The following is a 27,925-nucleotide window of genomic DNA, read 5'->3' as shown; positions in this document are numbered from 1 at the left end:
AATTTTAAGGCACAGATTTGCAATCATTGGTGTCAAATTGGACATTAGCAATTCCCCACTCCATCAGTCTGGATAATAAAGGGGCACGAAAAAGAACTCTTGAGGCTTATCAGGCTTTTCAGAGAAACACAGCGTCCCAAAGGCTTTCAAGGTTTTGCATGGCAAACGATAAAAAAAAAAAAAGTGAAGCTTAAATGGTTGGCAGTCGGATGAAAGCTTTAAATTGTTTTTATGTGTGAGGATGTGTGTATCTGTATGTAGTCTAGTTTTGTCCCTCTTGATAAGACATCAAATGCAAAACTAATTGCTGATTAGCAAGATGGAGTGTGAAGCCCTAATCTAGATAAGCAAATCATTCATTCATTTATCTTCAGTAAGCGTTTTATCCTGTGCAGGGTTCTGGTGGATCTGGAGCCAATTGGTACCGGGCCGCACAGAAAGAATACATAACTTACGTTATTTCTGTGTTTTTTATTATCTGATTCTGAATGATGTTTTATTTTGGAAAATTACCGGATTCTCTCCGCCACATCTGTCTATGACTCACTCTTGATGCATGTCATGATGCCTCGGTCACATGTCTTACCTCCATCCGCTACCTTCTTAAAGGGGCTGCTCCGGCCGGTAACACATAATACATTACTGTTAAATCCCCCCCCATCAATGAAAATATTGTCTGACATTAATCAGGTCCGTGGTGTCAAAAAGGTTGGGGACCACTGTGTTACAGGATACCACACATTCACACCAAAGTACAATTTAGAGTAACCAGTTTACCCAAGAAGCATGTTTCAGTGGTGGGAGGAACCCAGAGAAAGTTAAAATGTAAAGCAGAAACAGAGAAAAAAACCGGGAGCTATGAGGCAGTGATGCAAGTTTTGATAAATTTTTGTAACAACATGAAAACAGATTAACTGAGTAGTTTTTAATGTGAACAGCAAAGGACACCTAATGACACGCTAACAAAAAACACAATTTTAGTATCTTGTGCTTTTGCTGGAGGACGAGATACTAAAATGTAGTTTTTCGTAACGTGTCAATAGTTATCCCACAATGCATTAAACGAACTTCACTATAAATTAATATATAATCTATACCTATATGTTACAAATATAACAGTCTGTAACACTTCTTAACTGATAATAAGTTAGTATTACAATCCAGGGAAGAAAACAAGTTTGTGTAGCTCTGTTGTAGAAAATTGTGGTTCAATCTCAGATATTTGGTCTTTAACATGGTCCAAGATGGTATTTAGAAACTGCTCTCTTAAGATTTACCACACAAAATGATGCAAAAAACAAACAAACCGAAAAAAAAAAGTCCATACTGCAGGTAAAAACGTTTTGATGTTGAGTTCAAAAGAGAATGACCAGAATGGTTTAGGTTGACTTGGAAGGCTAGATACCTCAAATAACCACCATATCCAGTGGCGGTAAGCAGAAAAGCATCTCAAAACACAAAATATGTTAACATTTCCACCTAAAGTAGTTGTACAGGTATTACTAATGAAGTGGGGTGTGAGTGCACATTAAATACATAAATCAATCATTTAATTAATTAATTAATAAAAATAATGATGTCTTGTGTATCTGAGTGGCAAGGACTGTATCAGTAGGGCCAACTACTAATGAGAAACCAATGCATGTTCTGCTCATCCCAGGCATCCGGGCAAGTAAGTTTGTCTGCCTCTAATGTGATGTTTAGAAAAGTGTGTCATGATTTAATTCTAACATTAATATCACATCATCCCTCCATTAACCTTTGTTCACATTAGTCTTGCTGAATCCTTAATGGTATTGTGTAGGATTTATGTGTTCTTAAGTATTAGTCCTTGACCCATGATTAGTTCTGGTCAATTCTCTTTTATTCTATATAGAAAGGGTTATGTCAGTGACAGTCAACCTCAATATATCAGTTCAAAAAGACCAAAGATCAAAAGTTTTTTTATTATTTTATTTTAAACCAATGATTTTGTTTTGTTTTTCTGTGCTAAAACTACTTTAGCTATGCCTCATTTTTATACTAATGCTTGTCTTCTGGCCGACTCCATAAATAGCTGTTTTGTTAGAGCAATGCTAAAGTGTTTCATTTGCTGGAATGGCATGTCTCATTGGCCTATGGATTTGGGCGTATGGGGAAACAGGGTCAAAAAGTGTCAGCTGCTGTTTCTCAGCTCCACCCTGTGCCTCTCCAAATGGCCACGTCGTGCAATGCAGTTAGATGTAAGTAAGTTAAAATGCTTCTGCTCGCTGCTTAATCTTTAACATTTGTTTCTTATGTGAACAGGTGTACTACTGCAAACTAATGTATGCTCCATGCTGAAAGACATCACTTCATGTACACACAATCTCTGTGCATTCACTCTAAGTAGAAATTGCACTGCTCAAAATATCTGCATGGTTCATTAATGCACTGATTTGTACTCAATTTTATTTCCTGCTCTGTTCAAGGTAGCAGGCAGAAGATCTAATGACATACTTATGTATTGTTGCTTGTGGAAATAACACTGTTGTGCATGTCTAGTCATAAAGGTGTGCAATGAAATTGTTTTATATTGTTTCTTCTAAATGTTAACGTGACTCCTGTCATCTTGGGTAGAAGTAGATTTAACGCTTTGCCACCAAGACACTCTTGGCCTAACTGGGGTATGAGAGCTATTTGAAATATGGCTCCTTGTGCAAGAGGGCCACAGTCTGACTTGTGACAGCTGCATCTGTTCTCAGCTTTAATCCATTAACCAGCATGTCACGTGCCATTGGGAGGGGTTTGACCTGTGCTCCTGAACACTTTGACATGCGATATATTTCGGTTACATCAGTGGACACAATCGACTGAGACTAGTGGTTAAACGGTTTTATATTTAACAGTTCAGTGAAAAGGCAGTTGTTTTTCAAGCTGATTCAAGCATTTTATTTCAATTTAATTAAGCGATTATAAATTAGACTTAACTTGAGAATGCGGTATGCATCTAAGCCTTTCATTCTCTTGTGGTATTTGATTTGAGATTGGATTTGACGTGGAACATATGTAAATCCTCAATCTTTAGCCCATGTTTATAGAATCAATATGAAATTTCTTTTGAAAAGGAAAACACAAGTGTTATTACTCAGAACAGGAAAACCACACCATGTGAAAAAAATAGAATCCAGATTTTGGGGAGCCAAAAGGGTCAGAATAATGGCAAGAACACACAGCAGACTAACATCATACTCATCTTTGAGACCGGATGTTGGAACCCTGGGGTTCTTTAGCCAGTACATAGGTCTGAAAGGAATCCAACACTCTAGGCAGCAGGACAGAGAGTGGCCAGGGGCAAAAAGCTTAGGCAGATGATGAGCATTGGGCTGTTAACTTTAGCGCGGCATTAACAACTTGACACCAGTCCAAAATCAAATTTACAAGCCTGAAAACTCTCACTATTAAATTCCCTGCTGACTCACAATAACTCCCCACAAAATAAAGCACAAAATCATTGAAACATTAAAAAAAAATCAGATTTACACAGGAACAATAATGAAATTCTTATATGAAAGAAGCATTTCATGTAGTAAACCTAAGTAAACCTAACATTAACCAGGGGGACCATCTTATCTCTTTAGGTGAAGCAATGACTATCACAGGAAATAGGGCAACTAATGTTCCCTGTAGCTGGTTAAAATGTTTTCTCAATGACAAGACTGCTTTTTTCAAGAATACTATTTATTGTATTAATCATGCTTGAAATCAGACCCTTGGTGGATGACTATTTAGAGATTTAGTGTACTGGTTGGAAGGTTATTACAAGCTATTACAAGCTGCTACATTTAGTTTTTTTTAGACAAGAAACTTAAATTCCTACTCAGTTATATCCTATCTTAAAGATATGTTTTTTAAATAGCATCAGTCAAATTTTTTTCTATTCTCACAGGACAATCAGATCAAGATTAAAACTTGGGAGCTCATCAATCATTAATACTGTATAACTAATTCCTACCTAGCTAGCATTACTCATATTGTATCATCATCCTTAATCATTGTTTTATAGGTTATCTCCACAACTGCACAACAATACGTTTCCTTCATTAGGGAGATAAGGTTCAGAGGAAGCTGAAAGTTGGGACTTTCAGCTTTTAAGACCCCAAGCTACTACCCACATTGCCTGTCCTGTGGCTATACCTCTGCTTAAAACTCCTAATACAAATAATCAGATATTGAAATTCATGCTGCTTTAGCAACTTGTATGTTTCAACAGGAAAGGAATGTAGAAGGGCTAAATGTGCAGTCGAGATTAGCATCATTCTGTTTCATGCTTTAGATATGGTATAATGGAAAAAGTGACATGTCACAGTAATATTATGTGGCGAATGATTATGTGGCGAATCTCCGTACAGAAAAAGACAGTCTGTTGTTCCAAAACTTGTCTTGGGAGGTGGATAAGTAGTTTGTCTTTAGAGTTGCATGTTATAATGCCATGTGATATTACAAAATCCAGTCTTCTTTTTACATTTGGGGAGCAAAAGTGAATCAAGGCCTACCTTCTGGGATCATCACCATAGTAAGATTTTGGGGTGATGAACATGATTCTCTTCAGATTGTGGGGAAAGCTGGTTTTGCAGATATTGTGAAAACTAGAGCAAACATCGATATGCCCAAATTAACATAAATCAATATCAACATGATGATGATGATGATGATGGCAATGATGATGATGAATCACTATTTCATGGGGAATTAAGACTGATGTCATTAGATCTACACAAGTTATTGAATGTTTAAAACCTATTTAGGACAGCAATATATGATCTGAAATGATCTGAAACTATAGCATTTGTTGCTATTAATGCTGAAATGGCTCTGTATTTTGCCTGCACACGAATGAAATATCACGTGGTCATTTAACCGAGACATTGTGCACATTGCTTTAAGCAGCATTGGTGCAATTGAAGGAAACAAGTTTTACACATGCGAAACGTGTTGCAATTCAGAAAGTGTTTTAGCACCTTTTTTTCTTTCAGCTAATTTAGCTATCTACCTGACTAAAGAACCTGTTTTAACTGGCTTCATTATCTTTTACTATATCTGCCTATGAGCTTTTTCCTTTATATGTAAAAATACAAGTAGTCCAGGAGTTACGATGGTTCGGCTTACAATTTTTCGAGCTTACGATGATGATAGCGATTAGAAAAATGTTTTAAAATACTTAAATGTTCTCGCTGCATTTAAATTTTTCTGCTATATGTTGGGACGCTGCCAGGATGTACACATCTTACGCCTTGTGACATGCCTTACTCTTGCCAGCAGTCGACAGATTCCTTTTGTCTTGGTGGTTTTTGTGTTTCTGTGTGTGTCCTAAAGCCAGACACTGAAACAGAGTGTGTCCATCTCCGTCCTCCACTTGCGATTTGACGCTTATCCACGCTCCCACACCCTGCTGATGGTTTTATGTTCCCTGGAAGTATATCTTCTTTACTCAGAAGTTGAAGCATTTTACACTTTACATTTGATAGACACACTGGACTGAGTGTGGGTTTTTTTTTGCAAAAAGTTTAAATTCTGTTACTTGTTTTTAATGTACTTGAGGGCAACCAGACAACACAAACACAGACACTACTAGTCTAAAAGGTGTGGCTTCTTTATTCAAACTTTCTTCAAAAGTACACATATAAGTATATGCAGAAGCATTTAAATGCTAGCAGCAGTTAGAGAGGACCCTTCTAATGGTTTAGTGTTAAATGCACTATATTTTGTTTATTAATTTGGAGTTTCAATAACATGCATGTATACAAGTTTTGATGGATGGATGGATGGATGGATGGATGGATGGATGGATAGATGGATGGATGGATGGATGGATGGATGGATGGATGGATGGATGGATGGATGGTTGGATGGATGTATGGGTGGATGGATGGATGGATGGATGGATGAATGGATGGATGGATGGATGGATGGATGGATGGATGGATGGATGGATGGAGCAATTAAGCTTAGAAAAGTAAAAATAGTCAAATATAATAAGAAATGACAACAAAAGACAAGAGCTAGAGAACGTGTGCAGTGAAACCGGTGAAATTTGAATTAGAATCAGATTTTGTGGTGTGCAAATAGTAGAAGCATAGTTTTGAGGATCCAGTGTGCTGCCCAGTCTTATGCTTTGATTGCATTAAACGCTAATCAACTAAACTTGAAGTGGTAGCTTAGATAATAATGTATGGTGAACTGGTGTCCCTGTTGTGCATTATTACAAACTAAGATCAACTTGAACATATTTGTAACAATAGTTCTTTTGTAACACACGTGTTTGTGCTTTCTACTGGACAATGGTTATAAGATCATATTATATAGAATATATATTATTTTAATCTGGATACTTTTTATTTTCGTTGGGCTTCAGTATCAAGCTAGATGTAAAAGGATTCATTTGGAAATAACTAGTTTGAAGATTCAGACTTTTGTTTGTATACTGATATTGAGTCAAAATTCTTAAAAATGTTATACATCAGAAGACTAACTAATGTAACACCCTGATTGATCGACTTCAAATGGTATCATTAGCCTGCATTAATGCATTTTTATATTTTGATTGCAGTAGCTTGTAGCAATAACAAATGCTTCTTTTTATTGGGTCTATAGCATTTTGTAGACATCCATATTCAGGCTGATTTATACTAATTCACTGTGCCAGAGTTCCCAGAGTACCATTAAAAACATTTTGTAAATAGCAGTCTTTATTTTTACTGACATTAATATGAACATTTTAAAAGTAGAAACAAAGTAGGAAAAAAGTATAGGAATGCTTGACTAAGTAAGTGTTTTCTTCAACTCTTACCACAGTGTTGAAAACACAATTGTAAAGGATGTCCTTGGATGCACTGTTTATACTGTAGTCAGCAGGTTTATGACAGCTTTGTAGTTACCTTTGTTTAGTTTCAGCTGTATTAACTGTCATATAATCACTTGATTAATTTCTAATACTGTTTAAATTATACATCGTTTTCCGTATACTTACCACTTCTAGGTTGTTCTACAGCATTAAACACTGACAGTTTTTAATGTCAGTGTCATTGCATCTGTAGACTGGGTAAATTAGAAATTTAACAAATGGTCACTAAAGACACTGACCTCAGTGGATATCAGGAAATCATGGTTAGTGTAGCTGCTTTAAAACTAACCAACACCTCCTGGAAGGGTTTTTAGTGCATCCAGTCATTCAGATGCAGGTCAGGTTTCTGACTTAATTTCCTCTCACTTTTTTTATTGGAAAAAGTGGAAATAAGAAGGAAAGAAGGAAAAGAGAAGAAGGGTTAGCGACACCACTGGCAACTGGACATAATCTTTTTTTTTTTCCAAGTTCACAATTTCAGTTCACTTATAAAGACTTTTTAATAAGTATGTTTAGTATAAACTGTGTGTGTGTGTGTGTGTGTGTGTGTGTGTGTGTGTGTGTGTGTGTGTGTGTGTGTGTGTGTGTGTCAGACAAAGAGAAAGCGAGAGAAAGAGAGTGTGTGTGTGTGTGTGTGTGTGTGTGTGTGTGTGTGTGTGTGTGTGTGTGTGTGTGTGTGTGTGTGTGTATGATAAAGCCTTCAGGCGATACATAACAGTTCTTGCAGAATTCTGATCTTTTAAAGGCTTGTAAATATCTAGCTTGAATACCCAGGTTGAAAATAAGCCCTAATCAAAGCCCCTGCTGATAAAGGAAATGATGTGGCTCGGTCTCTGTAGAGAATGCAGAGATGTAGAGTCTTCGCTGTGATGTATTCTTTATCTGGTGGTCTGGGCAGTGAAGAATCCAGAGGCTCAGAGGCTGAACAGTGCGTCTCTGTTGCCCACGACCTGCTGGGACTTGGCCTGAGAGTGACTCCACTCATATTAATCATTAATGTGGTTCCCAGGTGTTTGAGCTGTTATTCGGCTGGCACCGAGGTTGACGGGTATGCCTAGTTGCTTTTTCCTCTCATCCACTCTACCCCCTTCTATTTCTCCCTCTTCCCTTCTGTAATCTCCTGAGACCATTCCAGCCAGCTGAGGAGGTAAGGCTGTGTGCTCTCCTTCTCTCAATCCCTGAATTTGGAAAGATTGCTTCAATTAATCAAACTGCGGGGTTCCATAAGCCATTAGTCACCATTTTAAAATCTTTATTTATTTATTTACTTTTTGCACCCATGCTGCTCTTTCTAACTACACAAAAAGTGATTTGTTTATTTATTTATTTATTTATTACTTTTTTGCCTACTTACTTAATTACTTTTTTCTTCTTTTTTTTTTCATAAATTTAGGTTTTTTTTATATTTCCAATTTACAAATGATTAACACTTTTTTTTTTTTTGGCATGTACATCCATTAAAGAGTAACATAGAGCAGAAATCACTGACATACACTGATGCTCAATAGCTCACAGTGTTGTCAAATCATAATTAACTGCATTTATCTTATTCATATAAGTCCAAATCTGGCATGTGCGCTTGACAGACAGATGCAGATGCTCAGGCGTGCCCCTTTGTCTTTGCTGCCGATTGCAGATCATGTGTGCATGATGGACAGCATCTGCTCAGTCTTTCAAACTCCCCCTCCCACCCTCTATTTTCACTTCCCATTTCCCGTCTCGCTCTTTTTCCGTCCAAGCGGAACTTGTCACCTCTTCATGTTCCCATATTCTTTTATTCCTCTGCCATGGCTCAGGGAGAGGAACAAACAGACAGATGTCTTCTTTTCGACCACCTGCAGACCTCTCCACCTACTCATTAGCGCTGTTCCTTCTTCAGCCTGCATCCAGGCCCACGTTCATGCCCACTGTCAGTAACACCAGGGCTTTTCAACTTGGCAGGCATTGATCACCAACGATTTCCTGTCAGTAGACTTTAAGATTGATTACGTTACAATTGATTGTTTGTGTGTGTGCATGTGTTTGTGTGCTTTGGGAGGTGTCTATATGTTAGTGTGTGGGTGTTTGAAAATAGACGTGGTTTATAAAGCATTTGACAACTGCTGACCTTTCACTCCTGAAGCTTATGTTCATTCGTCTCCATTTGTAATGACGACAATGCACAAATTCTTAGGAGCCCATTATCTTTCAAATCAAGTTGTCTATCTTCCAAAAGTGGAACAGAAGGTTGTGGAAACATATTCCTTTTTAGGGAAAGTAGCAAGACCTTTTGTCATGTTTAAATGATTGCAGTGGTGGATTGACAGCTGACCTCACCATTGTACAAGAGTGATTCATTGACATTTCATAGTTCTGTGCTTGTTCTTGATAGTCTGTTCTGACAAATAAACATGGATATTATGAACACATTACCAGATGATGCAAGTATACAGTCAGGTCCATATGTAAATTTTGACTCTGTACACTAACAATGCCTGGAAATTAGGTGTAAACGTTTAGTTTTAAATCAAGATGTTTAACATAAATATTGCATTCATTCTTTATGGTTAGGGTTATGTTAGTTTCAGGCTTTTTTTTTATACATTTCCTCCATTTCGCACTCAAAACTTAGTGGACAAACTAATCAAATCCTGCAAATCTGGAACCCATGGCCATAGTCCAAAGCTGAGTTACTTTGCTAGGTCTTTGCCTTCAGTTGTTGTTTGTTTTTGGCTTGTGTGTGGGTTTGTTCTTTTTTATTTTATCTTCAAAGGCAAGCAGTTCAAAAAGCAGCTCAGTTGAGTTGAGGTCAGGTGACAGACTCATTCATTTAGGAACATTACATTTCTTTGCCAAGAAGCTCTTGTGTTGCTTTGTGTTATATTTTGGGTCATTGTCCATCTGTGTTTTCAAGTGCTATACTTTCAGTTTTGCAGCATTTGACTTTATTGGAGCAGAAAGTATAACTCTATACTGTACATGTCCATGACAGGTGATGTGATATGCTTTGGATCATGAGACACTCCTTTCCTTCTCCAAACTCTTCTCTTTCAATAATTCAAGTAACAGTTAATCTTGTTCAAAACTGGTTATGTTTTCTAGCAGTGTAATTTGGCCTTTCTGTTTGAGTGCTATCAGTGTTTTGCATTTTGAGATAAACCTTCTCATGGTCCAAAGCATATCACATCATCTTAAAATCACAGGAATCACATAAATTGATTAAAGAATTTGACAGGGATGCCCCTATCTCCCCAAAAGTGTTCTTTTGTTAGCTAGATGTTTTGAAGGGTCTTCTTATTTAATGGAATGTTTTGTTAAACATCTTGAGTTAAAACTACAAGACATTTCAATCACATCTTGATTGCTTACTTTTAAAACCATTTTGGTGGTGTAAAGAGACATAATTATGAAAATTGTACCAAATACTGTCAAATTCTTTGTCCATATACCTTTGGAGCAAAGTAGATTTTTTTTAAGCTTTTAAGCTTACTGGGGAAAATAAATAAAAAATAGAACTGGTGATAAAATTTTGGTCAGTGGGAATATACAGTAGAAGTGTAACAGACTGAGAATGAGTGGCCTTTTAATTGTGAAAACACAGATGCTATCTGTCCTGATTCTGTTAAATTGGGTGCATGCCAAGAAAAGCACACAAAGCAGATTATTTCGTGACGCCAACTGCCGGAGGAACGGTTTATTTTAGTAATTTGAGCTATTTATCCCAGAACAATACCAGGGTTTGATTTGAAGACACTTAGTTTTCAAGTTCATCAAGAGAAGAAGTAAATAAATCAGAGGGCCTGGTGCACTTCACAGATGATGACACGCCACCCCATGAATGCTCAAACAACTAGGATAAGCGAGAGACAGGTCTTTTGTCTTTATAGGCTCATTAGACTTGCTGATGTAACCAAAGTGTCATGTGATTTAGCTGAAGTTTGTGATCACGCTCTTTTGTCCCACAAAGATGTCAAGATCACTTAGGGTTTTAGTGAAGAGAGCCCTGTCTGATTGTGATAGGAAACAAGACATCATATTTTATGCCTTTTTAAATTAGAGCCTCTCAAAGCACTGAATATTGAACAATGCATTCAATAGACTGAATAATAATGTAGGCTATTCATCATAAAATACCACTTATAATAAGTGAGGTGTAATAAACATTTAAGTATAATTTAACTGTAACTTTGTTTACCCTTTGTGAAAGTAGTTTCCTCTGGATTTCTAATTAGGACTTGCAAAAGTACTACATACAGTATTAGTACTATTGATACTAGTAATATGGTAGCTAGTGATAATACATCTTTTTTTCCCCTCTCTCTTTCCTTCAGCTGATTCAATCTAGGTTAAAGAAAACACCACACTGACTGAGAAGCTTGATAGCTGCAGGTATGTGAGTCTACTCAGTACAATGAAGAACTCATTGAGAACTGAATTGAGCTTGTTTCCAAAGCAGAGAAAAAGTCTGTTTCCATTTCTAAGCTCCAATATTTTTGGGCTTGTTTTTGTTTAATGTTTTTCTAAAAATGTATGCATTTACGGACATGACAAACCTGCACACCAGCAACTGGCTTTCTTGGCCAGTAAGCTAATGTTTCATTAGCCATGTATAATTTTTCTTACATTCTAATACATTCTTTGCCTTGTTATATGCTCCTAGGAGCATATCTAAATGGATCACACAAAGCATTTATAATGTTGAATATTTCCAACAACTAAACATTAAAACCATGGCTCAGGCAGTGCTTAATTTATATGCAGCAAAAAATTAATTTTACCGAGCACAATCATATTGTCTCTTAATATAATTTACATGCTGTGTACTATTATGCCATTATTGTGTTACTGTTACATCTCATTTAGAAGAATCCAGTGAATATAGTGTAATATTTTACATTAGTGCAGTCAAGTCTATAACTAATTCTGATCATGAAAAGATGAGGCCAGTTCTCAAAGGTATTATACACATTAAAAAAGTAGTAAAGGTTTATATAGATTTATTCAAAAAATCTACATTGTGCATTAGAGGTGTTAGACGACGTTTAACCAGTCGTAAATTGTTCTGAGCAATGAGTACAGGAAAATGAGGAAATTTGTTCTGACTTCCCAGTTGCATAGGGAATTGACATGTCTGGCACATTTTTATTGAGCTCGTCCAAAGTGGGTCAGCAGATTAGGCAGTCAGTGGGCCATTCCATTCAGCCAGAGAGGATATATCACAGTGGCAACTCCAAAAGCTCCCAGTATGTTTAACACAATGTAGAAATCAATTTGATTGGTGCCAGTGAGGTGAGAGCTACTCTTTATCAAAAAAAAAGCCCAGCGTAAATCTGTTCAATCATTTCAGTTTCACTCAAGCTGCGTTTTCGCTCTACAATTCTTTAGTGTTTTACAAAGAGATCAGACACCTCACTGTAGGGGATTATATTTGTAGCATTTATACATTTGATTACCTCATTGCCTGGACTGGGGATGATCTATGATGGATCTTGATATTATCTATGGACTTTAACTGATATAATTGCAGACAAATATGTCAGCAGAAATGAACACAAGTAAACTGGAAGCTGTTTGATATTTAAGAAAGCAATATCTAACCATATAAAATAAAAAAACAAATGATCATAAGTGTACATAGGTATATGAGAACAAATTGCACTGATTAAATAAACACTTTGAATTATTAACAATTATTAATGAACAAACTACTCTGATGCCACTGTACAAAGTGCGGATGAAGAAATGGAAAGTGTGTTACCGGAGATGAAATGTGCTGCAGATTTATGAGCTAATAGATCCAACTGTCTTACTGTCTGCAGCCATCCAATTTTTTCCTTAATTTCTGAAGCAAGTTATTGTCTAATCAAAGGGAGAAGTTTTAATAAACCAAATAGTTTTGTCCTAAATGTACTTATTTATAACTTGTTCTTAATTCATTCTCCAAGTTCTCTTATAAATAAACACAAGGATTGTGGCTCTTTTGTGTTGTATTGAATCTCTGAACACTCTGAAGTCTCTGCTTTGCTTTATTTTTTGTTTGGGCAATCAGTGCATGTTACAGCGCAGGTTGTTAGATTACTGTAGGAAGGATTGATTGCGTTTGCATAGTGACAGAGAGCTGTAGTGGCGTGTTCGTCATATTGGCAGTGGTCTAAATAGTTTTTCCTAAATGAGCATGCTTCCATAGAGTCCCTCTGCTTTCTGGACCAGGGCGTGTCGTCAAGACAACCAGTAGCCACAAAGAACCTTCTCAGTCCTATTGAGAGGCACGAGAAAGAGGGGCTTTTGTGCAGGGCAGTGGCACTGTGGGTGGGTGTTAATGTATGCATTTTTATCTGCAGAAGACATGAATAAGCATTTGAGCTTATCTTTTATGTGTTTTGTGTCTCCAAGTCTAGCAAAGATTTATCTTGTGGAGAGCTATGTGACTGTACCTGAATGAAAAAATGAGTTGATATCACAGACAAGAGTCAAGATTTATGAACTCGCTTTTGACGTGAATAGTCCATTACTCTTTTTTTGGTTGAAGGCAACTTCAAAGCATGCTGTGCTTCTAAAAAAGTGGAGAAAGTGCAAATTTTTAGGTCAGGCTCACATTGTTTGTGTTCTTTTTTGTAACAAGCTCTTTATATATGACTGTAGGGCATTAGAGCAGGTGTGAGCAGCTATCTGTCTTGACTGTCCACTCATGATTGGAACACCTGGGACAGATTTTAGTAACAAGTCAAACTAGTTAAAGTCTGAACAGCATCAAAGTCACTGTATGGATTTGTAGCATGTTTTGGAGGGACCTATCGAGCAGATAATAAAATATTTACTTAGGTTCTGATACTATTCTTGAGGATAAGAATTTCTGATACTGCTCTCTGTTTACCCAGTGTTTAAGCATGCTAGCAGAGCCACATTGTTTCTTTTCCCCAATAGTCTAATCTGTATTTAGACAGTAGAATCTACTTTATAGGTTTCCCCAAAGCACACGAATACCACCCACTGGACATTACTTCCACATAATGCTCCAGAGCTCTCATTGGACACAGTCAGACTGGGCACATTCTCAACTGCAACAGCAGAGAAGTTGATTAAATATAGTTTGCAGTAAATCTGGCTTCAACCACAGCATGAGATGTTTAAATTGTGTCACCAGCACAAATACAGCATGTGACCGACAATACATGCAGTTTGTTTATTTATCTCACAATTGTGATAGCCATTTAAAAAAAATCTAAATGAAAAGCAATTCAAATCTACATATTCTAATATTTCATATGACAAACACAAACACAATTTTTGTGTTATTATCAAAGAAATATTTAGACTAGGTTATGCACTTTCTATGGTAAACTGTCAATATGTACCCTATGCACAAAAGCTGCCACAATCACTTTTCAATTCAGTTCAGGTTATTTTTTATATTTGGTTAGCATTTAATCAACGGACACTTTCACAAAGCAGCTTCACATACAATTCGTGTACGAAAAGTGTACACAGTAAATAAAAAATAGAATGCAATGATTTGCAAACCTCATAAACCAATATTTTATTAATTTTATTCAGTTATAGAACATAGAAAACAGATCAAATGGTTGAACTGAGGAAATGTACCTTGTAATTTTTAATTTGATGGCTGCCAAATGTCCCAAAAAACTAGAATTTGTAAGAGTCATTAAAATGAATCACTTTAAAAATAATTTTTGCAAGTAATTAGGTTAATTGAGAAGTCGGTAAGATGATGCAAATAGTGTATCTGAGAAAGGCAGAGTCTGTTAGGAATAAAGATGCGCAGTCTGTTAAAGACTGTAAAATCTGAGAAAATATGAGAAATCTCTATCCATAAGGGACAAGGGTGAAAATCTATATTGGATGCCTGTAATCTTCAGGCCCTCAGGCGGCACTGCATTTAAAACAGTAATGATTCTGTAATGGAAATCACTGCGTGGGCTCATTAACACCTCGCAAAATCATTGTCTGTGAAAACAGTTTGCCCTGTCATCCACAAATGCAGGTTAAATCATTCATAGATGAATCCTGCAAAAGAAAAGGCATGCGTTAACATGATCCAGAAACCGCCATCCCTCCAGGGCCATCCCTCCTGGGCCAAAGCTCAATGCAGTTGTTTATGAATATGAATATGGGCATCAGAGTCATCTTCTAAATTCATTATGTTTTAACATGAAGTTTATTTTATTTAACTGCTCAGTGATGGAGACTTGAGTGCAAAGCCATTCATAGTAATTGCAGTCTTTAAGGCTATCCAAGAAAGACCATCCCCAGCCATGTTTATGTAATGTCATTGATCTTTATGCTGCCTATGTGGGGCTATCCTCAGCAGCAGTGAGTGGTTTTCAGGTTATTAAAACTCAAACGAGAAGTAGGGCAAAGTAGGATTTTTTTTTATTTGGCAAATCAAAAAGAGATCCTTCAAGCATCTAGCAGCTTAAAGGGTAGTGCCAAGTGATTCACATTGCAAAAAAAAAAGAAAATGAATGAAGCCTGCTCATATCAACATAGGCATGGACAAATTTGGATATTTTATGCAAATGTATGTTTATTTATAAGTGAAACCATACTCAACATAGAGCATGAAGAGAAAATATTTTTGTAAATGTTTTGAAGTAATTATGGTGTTTTAAATGTTTTAATTATCGGGACACCAAACTGAACTTTTGCTATGTTTCCACACAGACCATTAATGAGGTGATACCAGAGAAACTGTACCTCTTTTAACTTTCATGCGGATTACATAATCAGAGAATATTTGTTTTTCGATTTTAATTGATTTATTCATAAAAGTAGAAATTTCTAGACATTTCGTCTGTGAGGCAAGTATTCACTGAGATTCATTTTATTTATTTTTTTAAGTGTCTGTTAAGAAAGATGACAGAGATGGCAAAGAGTGCCCCCTGTTTATTAATCTGCTGGTGCATGATATAGAAAAAATGTGAATAATGCATATGCTGGATCAAGTACTATTTTTAAATTTTTTAATTAACACAGTGATATATGTGATGATTACTTCTATGACTATTCCTGAAGCAATCTATTGGCCTTATCCTGTACTGTACATTTTCTGATATCATTATATGTCATTGTATTAGTATTGTTTTATGCTATTATTGTGTATCATATTACATTTTACAGTAATTTTTTAGTCTGCATTTTGTATCCTATATATTTTGGCATTCAAGACAAGTGCTGTTGTTTAAAGTTGGTAGTTAAGACACAATTGAAGGATCTCATTGCCAACATTTCTACACAAGACAAATCAGGCAGCCTAAAACTCTGAACGATTTTACCTGTATAAATATGAATGTAGGGTAAATCTGCACTTAAACCACTTTAGAAATGTTGACTAAACATAAGTAGATGCAGTATTGCTCATGCTCAGGCATTGAGAGTTGGTGTGAGCAGAAAATAAGTCACTTTAATTTCTGTGGTTGTGGTAAAGCTGAGTTAGCAACTAATTATAATGCTTCTGGTACTTATGTAGACCTGATGTAACATCTAGCACTTCTGCCAAAAGAAAACATCAGAAAGAATACACTTTGAAATCTATTAAGATGAAAAAAAAAAAGATTTTTGCAGTCCACAGCATATTTCCACAGCATATCACCCTTAAATCTCTTAAACAATACATATTTTTGAAGCTTCAACGCAAATGGATGAACTTCAGAAAATTTATAGACTAAACAAAAATATTAACCCAATAATTATTTGTTGTATTTGATATAAAATCCAGCATTTGTGTGATCATCTAATTAACCTGTACTCACATCTGGGACTGTTAAAGCATGACTTAACACTTCAATGAGCTGGTGGACAATGACTGCAGCCCAATATAGAAAGAACATTCTGAATAATTGAAAGGCCCCCAATCCACTCGCCTTTGCCAGAACTCCCCTGGATGTCTGGCCATTGCTTTGCTCTGTAGCTTTGAGTGTGGGGCCAGTGGTGAGGGGCTGAAATAACTGGCAGGCTTAAGAAGCAGGTGTGCATGTCCTCTGTATGCCATCTTATATTATTCAGCTGTCTTTTGATGGTGAGTCAGAAGAAAGTGCTCCTCTAAAGGCGCACTGGACCTCAGCCTACTGAATTGCAATTCAGCAATAACGGCCATGAAAGCAGTATTCTTTTTACATCCTTACGGATTTCTACCCTTTTTTATTTCCTGAAACAGTAAGAAAAAAAAAAGATAATTTTGCAAACTTAAATTTGGTTTTAATGAAGATCCGTTTGCCCTTGTTTTTTTCAATTGATCATTTTTACTGGGTTTTTGTTGACAGTTTAAAACCCAATTATCATTATATTTGCATTATTTCACACTTTTATGGAGATGTATTTGCATGCCATTACAGGTAAAGGGTTTCATTTAATGTCCACAGCAAATGTGTAAGGCAATCATGGGCACAGATTCACTCAAAATGGACAGTTGATGACTGGAAGAAGACCAGGATTTTGCAATTCTTAACTGTCTGGTTGTGGACTTGGTCTAGTACATAGATAGCAATTTTAAAGAAAAAGAATGACATTGACTGTTCCAATAGATAATACTGAAGACATGTTATGCCATGTAGAAGTGTAGACTAATAATGCAGGAAGAGTTTTAACAGAAACACAGGAGACAGAGATGTGTTTTGAGGGATTGCTCAGCGGACATGTAAACTCAAATTAAACTGTCATTCTTATACTTACGTTCAAGTCTATGACTGGTTTCAGTAGAAAGTAACCTTAGAAAATTCCATATAACAAAGACAAGTTCAGAAAAATAGTTTAAAAGAATGGGGGAGTGGTGGCTCCAGTGGTTAAGGCGCTGGGTTACCGATCGGAAGGTCGGGGGTTCAAGCCCCGGTATCGCCAAGCTGCCACTCTTGGGCCCTTGAGCAAGGCCCTTAACCCTCTATGCTCCAGGCGACCCTTACCAGAAAAATAAATCAAGGACCGTGATGTCGGAGCGACGTGGGGCCGCCTTCCCGTGGGCTCACCACCCGCAGGAGGGACCGTAAGGGACCGGTGCTGAGAGGATTGGGCAGCAGTCGAAGGCGGGGGCCTTGACAGCCCGATCCCTGGACACGGAGAAGTGTCTGGGGAATCTGCTTAGACTGCTGCCCCCGCGACCCGAATTACGGATAAGCGGGAGAAGATGAATGAGTTTCAAAGAATTAAATACTTTCAGGTCCTTCAGCAGTGGCACATAGCCCTATTGGTTTGATATGAAAAGATTTTATTTTAATGTTTTTGGCATGTAAATCTTGTAAATCAATAGGTTGAATTAAATTTTGAATTTTTTATTTTTAATTTAAAATACATAAATAAATAAATAAATAAATAAATAAATAAATAAATATTTTAAATACAGTGAAACCCCCTTATTCGTGGGGGGATAAGTCCTAAAGAAACTATGGATAGTAGCGAACATCTCAAGGTTATGTATGTAACCCTAGTTCCCTGAGGGAATGAGATGCTTCATCGAAACACTTTGGGAATGCCTTGCGTTGTCCACGCTCTGAATCAACACAGTCGATTTTGCTTCTCCTGGTCTGAGCTAGTAAAGGAGGAGGAAAGAATGCCCGCAGTATGACAGGTCGTGAGGGAGCCGTAGGCACCTTAGGCACATACCCAGGTTTAGGGTAGAGAAATAAACATGCCAGGGGTAAACTCCAGGAGAGATGGGGCCACAGACAGAGCCTCCTCTTAAGGTAGGATATTGCCAAAAGAAAGGCGGTCTTTACCGACAGGTACCTAAGGGCCACCTCAGCCAAGGGCTCGAAGGGGGGCTCAGATAGAGTCGCCAACACAATGGGCAAATCCCACACGGGCACTCTGGATCGCATCCCGGGGCTCAGCCTCCGGGTGCCGCATAGGAAACGTGTCACGAGAGGGTGTTTACCCAGTGACTGCCCCGCAGGCGGGGTATGATTAGCTGTGATAGCGGACACGTAAACCTTCAGGGTGGACAGAGCCAACCCTGTGGCAAACTGTTCCTGCAAGAACTCCAGAACTGAACCAACTGGGCAGTTGACTGGGTCTAACTGGTGGTTCTCACACCATGTGGTAAACAGATGCCATCCTGCGGCATACGACGTCCTTGTAAAGGGAGCTCTGGAATGGAGAATGGTCTCAACTACCTCAGTAGAGAGACCAGCTTCTAGAAACTGTGCCCCCTCACGGGCTACAGCAATAGCTTCCATAACTCTGGGCGGGGGTGAACTAGGGTTCCCGATGCTGTTCAGACGTAGCCTCAGCCACGTCTGCACTATGGGGCTGGGTGAGAGAGAGAGAGAGAGAGAGAGAGAGAGAGAGAGAGAGAGAGAGAGAGAGAGAGAAAGAACCAGAGAGTACTGTGCGAAGTCTCCCGAGTTGCAAACAGATCCACCCGGGCTATGTAATATCTCTGCCATATCTGCTCCTCCACCTCTGGGTGGAGCCTCCATTCCCCGGGCCTCGGCCCTTGCCTTGAAAGTCTGCTTTTGATGTATGAGACCACTGACATGGACCAGCACGTGCTGATCTCTCAGGTCTCGGAGGAAGTGTTTTAGTGCTAAAAGTACAGCCATCATCTCCAGGCAGTTTGTGTGCCATGAACGATAGCTTGTTCCAACGACCTTGGGCAGAGCGGCCACTCATGACCGCTCCCTACCCCATATGGGATGTGTCTGTCGTTAGCGTTACACGATGACAAGGAGTTCCCAAGGCGGGGCCCTGAAACAGGAACGTATGTTCTTTCCATCTAGCTAAGGTTTGAAGAACTCGCTTTGAGACCTTGATAGTACGGAGTGGGTTTCCCCCTTGGGAGAACCCTCTGTCTCTAAACCACTGGACAGGTTTAATATGAAGCAGGCCAAGTGGGATCACGTTCGACGCTGCCGTCATGAGACCCAGCAGCCTCTGGAACTGCTTCACAGTGAGTGGTTGGCCTTCTCTTACTCTCCCGACTGCTGTGAGGATGTGGTCTCGTGAACCTGTCGGCGATCGCCCTTACCTACAGCGTTGCCTAAACAGGCCAGGGGGAGCCACCGGGCTGTTCAGAAGGAAAGCCCTTTCCCTGTCGGGATCTCCGCTTACAGGGTTACTAGAGCTGACATGGACTGACCTACGGCATGACCGTGAGGGTTAGGTCGGGGCGCTGTGACCTAACCCTCACGGTCATGCCGTAGGTCAGGGCTTTCCTTCTGAACTCCTTAATCGTCAGCCACAAAACTGAATCCCTCGTCCATATCTCATAGCAGGTCAGTCTGGTATGCCTGCAACACACTCATCGTGTGGCTGCACAGACTCACACAAAGTGTTTACATGAACAATCAGAAGCGAATGTCGCTACCATCGCTCAACCATTTTGTAGCTTCCTGGTTTGTGCGACGTCGCCCGCTGATGATGTCACGACTTGCCTATTGGCCGGATTTCACACATTATTCAGAGCGTGGACAACGTGAGGCGTTCCCAAAGCGTTTCGACGCAGCATCAGTTCCTGGAATGGAACCTTGTATACTGAACATACTGTATATGTCTATGATAAAGTTTTATTAAAGATTAGGCACAATAAAACATAATAATAATAATAATAATAATAATAATAATAATAATAACAATAATAATATACTTTATTTTGTATAGCGCTTTTAAAAGAAGTTTCTCAAAGCGCTTGACATAAAAGATGAAATTAAAAGATACACATAATAATACAGACACTTAAACTAACCATACAAAAAATAAAAACCCAATAAATAACAAACAAGTCACATAAAAGCTACCCTAAAAAAGTACGTTTTAAGATGGGATTTAAAAACACCCAGGGATTCTGCATTCCTAATCTCTGAGGGCAGGGAATTCCACAGTTTGGGAGCCAAAGAAGAAAAAGCCCGATCAGCCACAGTTTTTAGCCATGTTTTTTGGGCAGTTAGAAGACCAGCTTCAGAAGAGTGTTGAGCATGTGAAGGCTTGTAGGGGGATAACAGCTCACACAGATATTGAGGGGCCCAATTATTCAAGGCCTTATAAGTGAGCATGAGAATTTTAAAATCAATACAAAAACTAACAGGAAGCCAGTGCAATTTTTCCAGGATAGGTGTGATGTGTTCCCTTGCACTGGTCCTAGTCAGAATTCTAGCAGCTGAATTTTGTACCAACTGTAATTTACTTAGGGTAGCTCTAGGAACTCCAGCCAGCAAAGCATTACAGTAGTCAAGACGTGAAAATACAAAAGTGTTAATCAACTTTTCATATCATAGCAATATAGCAACAGCACAGTGATCATTTTTTTAATTTTTTAGTTTATTTTGTAACTTTATTTTGCAAAGCTAACTTTTGTTTAAGTTTTAAGTTTTTCTACAAAAACAAAATAAACAGAGTAAGAGTTGCGATGAAGTGCTTTGAAAGCTCGCCCACTGTACTCATTGTACCTCAAGGCCAACACGGAGAAAATGAGCATAAGCGACTTCCCACATGCCATTCAGGTCCTCAATAGGAACAACACCTGTGACTAGATTTTGGACTTGTTTGCACAACCAACCACAACCCCTACATTTCTGTTAATATACTTATAGATTAGATTAGATTAGATTAGATTAGAGTAGAATAGAGTAGAGTAGATTAGATTAGATTAGATTAGATTAGATTAGATTAGATTCAACTTTATTGTCATTGTGCAAGGTACATGTACATAGCCAATGAAATGCAGTACTCATATATATGAAATGCGGTAATGCAGTACATATATACAGTACAGACCACAAGTTTGGACGCACCTTCTCATTCAAAGAGTTTTCTTAATTTTCATGACTATGAAAATTGTAGATTCACACTGAAGGCATCAAAACTATGAATTAACACATGTGGAATTATATACATAACAAAAAAGTGTGAAACAACTGAAAATATGTCATATTGTAGGTTCTTCAAAGTAGCCACCTTTTGCTTAGCTTACTGCTTTGCACACTCTTGGCATTCTCTTGATGCCTACTTTGAAGAACCTACAATATGACATTTTTTCAGTTAACTTTTTTGTTATGTATATAATTCCACATGTGTTAATTCATAGTTTTGATGCCTTCAGTACATACTGCAGCTGCCACCGATCTCTTATATGCTTTACAATATAGTTATGTAATTTTCCATTTCTACATGTATACAAGTAAATTTGGGTTCATGTAAATTGTATTTTTATTATTAAAAAAGCATTTAATTGCACATCTACTGTGTATGGTTGTGTGTGGTTCAAATTTTAGATTAGAATTGAATGAAGAGATGGTTTATAGCAAAGAGGAGAGAAAAAAAAGACACCCCTCTGTGTTACCATTCATGTTCCCATTGAGTGTCTAACCTTTGGGGTGAGGGTGGGCCTATTTATAGTGTTGTGGGTCTTGTTGTCATGGGAACTCTGTGTATTAGGACTTGGGTACTTGTTCAAGATGACTTGAAGAGCCTGAGAACTTTTAGACAAGTCAAGCCTGATGTCATTTAGGCATGCTAGACCCTTAACAGCTCTGTTCAATTCATGTCTGTTATTTCTGTCATTAATGTTTTGTGAGACTTACTGTGAGTCCCCTAAAAATAAAAAGCAGTCACTGATTGCTAACTGCAGATGATGCTGTATGATTATGCTTCTCAAATTCATTCTCATATCACTACTAAGTTGTTATTAAAAAAATTAAATGGTTTACTACAGTTTTTACACACTGGAAAATATAAATAAATAAATAAATAAATAAATAAATAAATAAATAAATAAATAAATAAATAAATATTGCCTATTTTTGTAATTTACAGTGTACAGTATGTATCCACTACAAAAAAAGTAAAGCTGTTTGACATATACACTATAAAGTAAAACCCCATTTGAACGAGCATAATTCGTTCGTGAATATTGCTCGTAGGTCTATTTGCTCGTATGTTCAAACTAGTTTTTCCCATAGGAATTAATGTAAAAGTGATTTAATCCGTTCCGAAACCTCATTCGATCGCTTATTTCTGCACTTAAAAAGTAGGCTATTTTAACAAACAAATACACCGCAAATTAACGTACGGTAAACATAATTTACCACTTACCCATGTGGTAGATTGCGAGTGTGAGACGCACACCACTCTTTACTTTTCGACTATTTCCTTCTTGGTTTCAATGGTAATTCTATTTACTTTCGTTTTCCCAGCACCATCACTGATTTTCTTGGGAGACATTTTTCAAGATTTTTAGTGAAATAAAAATATAACACTAAAAAAGTTACGTTTTTGCTGCACTGAGCAACGAGAGAGACCGAGTGACACCAGATCAACTAAGCGACTGATGCTACCCTCGGCCGAAAGTGGGTGACGTGGGTTTGCTCTTGCCTTCGAAATTGGCTCGCAAAATAGGGTAAAATTTACTGTAAAGAAAAAGGTTGCATATCCCATATCCACAGCCATCTTCCTCAAACTTTCCACAAAGTGAAAAGTTTCCAATTTTCTTTCACAAAAATGACCTGTTTCAGCATGAGAGTTCCCGTAGGCATAAAGTAAGGTTCATGATGATGCGGCTTGACAAGATTAGTGTAATGTAACTAAACCTGCACCAAGCACTTGGGATGATTAGGAACATCCACTGCTCCACAGGCTTCTTCACCTAACATACGTTTCTGACCTTACTAATGCTTTTGAGGCTAAACAAGCACAAATCCACACAACCATGAAACAATCTGTGACTGAAACTGTGGAATGGGATATTCAACAAGGACAGGTTTCACAAACGTTTGGTGTGAAGTAAATATTTAAACAAAAACATTTAAGTATATGCATTTATATACATTAAATGAATACTATATATGAAATATATTTTAGTAAACTTTACATAAAAATAGATAGCTCAACCTAGAGATGAATGTAAAATTGTTGAAAACAGTTTTTTACTATTAATTTTACTATTAATTACGAACCCTGCGCACAACAACTACCAATCACATTAACGGTGAAAAAAAATCCATGAGTTTTTAGGAACAATAATTATATAACAGAATTGGAAAGTAGCTATGGAGCCATAGTAAAGAGCAAAAAAAACACTAAGTGCAAAAGATTTTATAATATGGAGGTTGAAACAAATTCGTAGAATCATAAGTAATTGTCCCTGCCCATCATAATGATCAGAAAAGTCAGAGAAAACAACAATCAATCAAAAATAGTTGCAGGATGACTAGAATGCATGGCAAGTTCTTTAATCATCTCTGTAACTGTGCCTATAATTGTGTTTATTTCAACAATATGTGGAGCATTTCATTAGATTCAAAGAAGGAATAGTTTAATGATTGAGGCTGTTTGGAGAATAGAGTTTGTATGATTTGAAAAGGTAGTTATAGTTGTATGATGTGTGGTGGTGTCTGTCCAAAGACCCTGTAAGTAGCTGCAAGTAGCCTCTCTTACACACTTTCCTTTCTGCGCTCTCTCTCTCTCTCTCTCTCTCTCTCTCTCTCTCTCTCTCTCTCTCTCTCTCTCTCTCTCTCTCTCTCTCTCTCTTCTCACTCTGCACTTTTGCTGTCTCTGTAACTCTGGTACTTTTTCTATTGTTGTCTCTCACTTTCTTTGTAGCTGCCAGCAGTAAGCAGCTGCCAGATTAGCTGCCGCATTAGAAACAGCGTCCATATGCAATAACTAGCAATTTGAAGACAAATCAGCTCCATTCCAGCTCCTAATGTCATTAAATTGATATCTGAAAAAGCCTTTTTCACAGCGTGAAACCAGTCTCAACACTCTTTCGTGTGGTGAATGGTCACATTGTCCCCTGGGAATAATAAATTGGTTTCTTAATCACCCAGAGTGGCAGCTTCTCATGTTCATTGTCATGCCCAATGAGACGTGACACTCTATTGAAGCTATGAAATGTGGAATCAGTACCAAGCTTTCCACAACAGACATTAGTGTCTGTCCCGTCCCTTAGTGCATGCATTTGTGCCCTCAGCTCCACAATGCTTGCCTTTTAGCCAATGGTTATTCGGCTGGGCAGGCATTCTGGGTAGAATTTTTGTATTGTATATTTTCTGAGTTGTTGTTTGTGTGTGATTTATTGAAAATTATATCTGCTTTGGTGTGTTATTTTTTATACTGTGTTTTTAAAAAATTATAGTATATCCAATATTAGTGGTAAAGATTAAATTAAATGATAAATGAAACATAAAGTAAGTGAGAGAATGAGCAGGAAGTAGACGTGCGTGCGTGCGTGCGTGCGTGCGTGCCTGCGTGCGTGCGTGCATGTGTGCGTGCGTGTGTGTGTGTGTGTGTGTGTGTGTGTGTGTGTGTGTGCAAACATGATACATCTTTTACTGTACGTGAACTGAGCAAAGTTGAAAGTGATACATCAAAGGAAACGTCAAAGGAAAAAACACCCATCAGTTGAATAAATGAGGAGTTCTCTACATTATTAAGCTGCTATTAATTACATATAAATGATATAAAGCAAGGCATATAGTGATTTACAATATTTTATTTGCTTTACATTTTTAACAATTAAACAATCTTGTTCTCCTTTTGTACCCATGAACATGCCCTATGCTACATGATAACCAAGAGGACAAAAGCCAACAGAAAAATAATACAAATAATAAATAATAAAACACCATAATTACTTTTAAATATTTACAAAAATATTTTGTGTTCATGCTCTATATTGAGTGGTTTCACTATTAATAAACATGCATTTGCATACAGCATCCACATTTGTTGATTAGAGTATTGAAAACTTGAAAAGTATTAATATAAGGTACACTTATAACAGATAAATGTGTAATTAAGTTGCGATTAATCACGAGTTAACTCATGACAATCATGCGATTAATCCTAATAAAATATTGTAATTGATTGACATCCATAGTTTAAATATGTTTACTATGTACACATGCACAATGCCCATTAATGGACAGTGGCCCACTGCTGACCAGATTTAAAAAAAAATCTAAAATATAATCTTTTGATAATAATTCTTTGTCATTTGTAAATAACTTTTATCTTTTTGTGTTTTTTTCTTTAGTGCATTTGCAGTGCATTGTGGGATGGCACTTGTCTCCACCCTGCTTTCTTCGCTCATTCTGGGCATTTTGGAAAGTCTACTTGTATGTTGCCACTATCCACGCTTCTCATCCAATGACACTGTGTTCCAGCACTTGGCGCTGCACCCTGACCCTACCGTGGGCACGGTGTACATTGGTGCACAGGATCGCCTTTTCCAGCTGTCTGGATTGGAGCGCTTGCTTCTGGAGGTGGAAGAGACAACAGGTCCTTTGAGAGACAGTAAGGATTGTCTTCCACCTGTAACTCCTGAGAACTGCCCACATTCCCGGTTAGTAAGTAACCACAACAAGCTGCTGCTGGTGGAACCCTATTCCCTCCAGCTTATTACATGTGGCAGTGTCCACCAGGGCACATGCCAGAAGCGCAGCCTGGCTAATGTCAGCCAAGTTCTCTTCTCTGCCGAAAGACCAATGGACACTCAATACGTGGCTGCCAATGACCCAACTGTCTCCACCATTGGACTTGTAGCAAGTCAGAGAGATGGGGCTCCACCCTTGCTATATGTGGGAAGGGGCTACGTGGGACGGGGTAGCCTCCCACCGATCTCCACCCGCCAACTTTCCTCTGAGCACATCTTTTCCTATGAGGAAACAGCTAAACTCGGTGTGGCTGGCCGCCTATCAGAGTACGACCACAATTTTATACATGCCTTTGCACGAGGGAGCCATGTCTACTTTTTATTCTTAAGACGCAACCTCAAAGCCACCTCCCGAGAATATATAACATACATTGCACGGATGTGCCTGGATGATCATGCATATTATTCCTACATTGAAGTTCCCCTGACGTGCCACTCTCGCTTGACAAAAAATTACAATCTCCTCCAGGGAGCACAGGTGGGTGGAGAGGTCCTGATGGCAGTGTTTTCAACATCATTGAATGGTGCCAGCATGCCGAGTGAAGAATCAGCACTTTGCCTTTACAGTCTGGATGATATCGACCACTGGATTGATGGTACACGAGACTTGTGCTACACACAGGATGGTCATAGAGATGGCACCAGGGTGGCATATATAGAGTATGAGGTTAAATCCAGCTGTGCCAACTTACCAAAAGTGAGAAAATCTTCTTTACACTTTTTCTGAATGTCACAAAAGGTACATGGGATGTACACAGAGTCTGTAAATAAAAAATTCAGGATAGTTAATTGTTTTTCAGGTTTTACTTAAACTTTGGATTTTCTAGGCATGGCATGTAAATAAATGAAGATCAAATATGTAGACTGAAGAAAGAAATATTTTTTTGTTTGTAGTTATATATAATAGGATGTAACCACTATTAACCAATTTTTTGTCTGTATAACTACTTTTAGGACACACTAAGTACCTATCCTTGTGGCTCAGACCACACTCCAAGTCCGATGGCCAGCCAGGAGCCAGTGGAAGCTGAAGCGGTTTTGGAGAGTCTTTCTGCTCGTTTCACTGCAGTGGCTGTCAGTGTGAGAGAGGGACATTCCATTGCTTTTCTGGGAGACTCCAAAGGAATTTTACACAAGGTAACTAAGACGGAGTTAGCATTGACATTCAAGCAATAGATGTTGACCAGCTAATTTTAGTATGTTAAAGTTTCATTAGATTACAGCAGGGTGCAGCATTTAAACATTGCTATAAACTAATGTACAGAGTTGTGCAAGTTTGAGGGTTCTCCAGGTTGTGTGATCTTGCAGTTAAATGCCATAATATATTTTGACCCTGTCTACTGTTTGAGCACTGTCTTCTACAGGTAATTAACTGACTAGGCATAAGTATCGCCTACAACCGCAAAACAACTTGAACTATCACTTTACCATTCACACATTTGTTCATTTGGTGTAAATGTACATCAATCAGGCATAACATTATGTTAGTATAAAATTATGACCGCTGAAGTGAATAACTCTGATTATCTCTTCATCATGGAACCTGTTAGTCGGTGGGATATATTAGGCAGCAAGTGAACATTTTGTCCTTAAAGTTAATGTGTTATAAGCAGGAAGAATTGGGAAGCATAAAGATGTAGTTTGACAAGAACCAAAACGTAATGGCTAGATGACTGGGTCAGAGCATCTTATGGGATTTTCCCGGT

General features: G+C 38.0%; 1 protein-coding gene across 5 annotated transcripts in view; it reads left to right on the top strand.

Moving 5' to 3' along the window:
- plxnb1a (plexin b1a) overlaps window positions 1-27,925 on the top strand; it is a 57,070-nt gene that overhangs the window by 4,200 nt on the left and 24,945 nt on the right. For 2 of the 5 annotated variants that reach the window (XM_083570072.1, XM_083570069.1), the window contains exons 2-4: window positions 11,173-11,230; window positions 25,821-26,916; window positions 27,174-27,356. In XM_083570072.1, the coding sequence (XP_083426198.1) occupies window positions 25,843-26,916; window positions 27,174-27,356 (1,257 nt within the window). In that variant the 5' untranslated portion in view covers window positions 11,173-11,230; window positions 25,821-25,842. Of the gene's footprint in view, window positions 1-7,852; window positions 8,010-11,172; window positions 11,231-25,820; window positions 26,917-27,173; window positions 27,357-27,925 lie in introns of those variants that run through there. The other 3 variants (XM_083570073.1, XM_083570070.1, XM_083570071.1) reach the window with 2 other exon arrangements.

The sequence above is a fragment of the Silurus aristotelis genome (genome assembly GCF_946808225.1).
Source record: "Silurus aristotelis genome assembly, chromosome: 19".
NCBI classification, from domain to species: domain Eukaryota; kingdom Metazoa; phylum Chordata; class Actinopteri; order Siluriformes; family Siluridae; genus Silurus; species Silurus aristotelis.
This window is presented reverse-complemented; position numbering and strand designations above follow the sequence as displayed.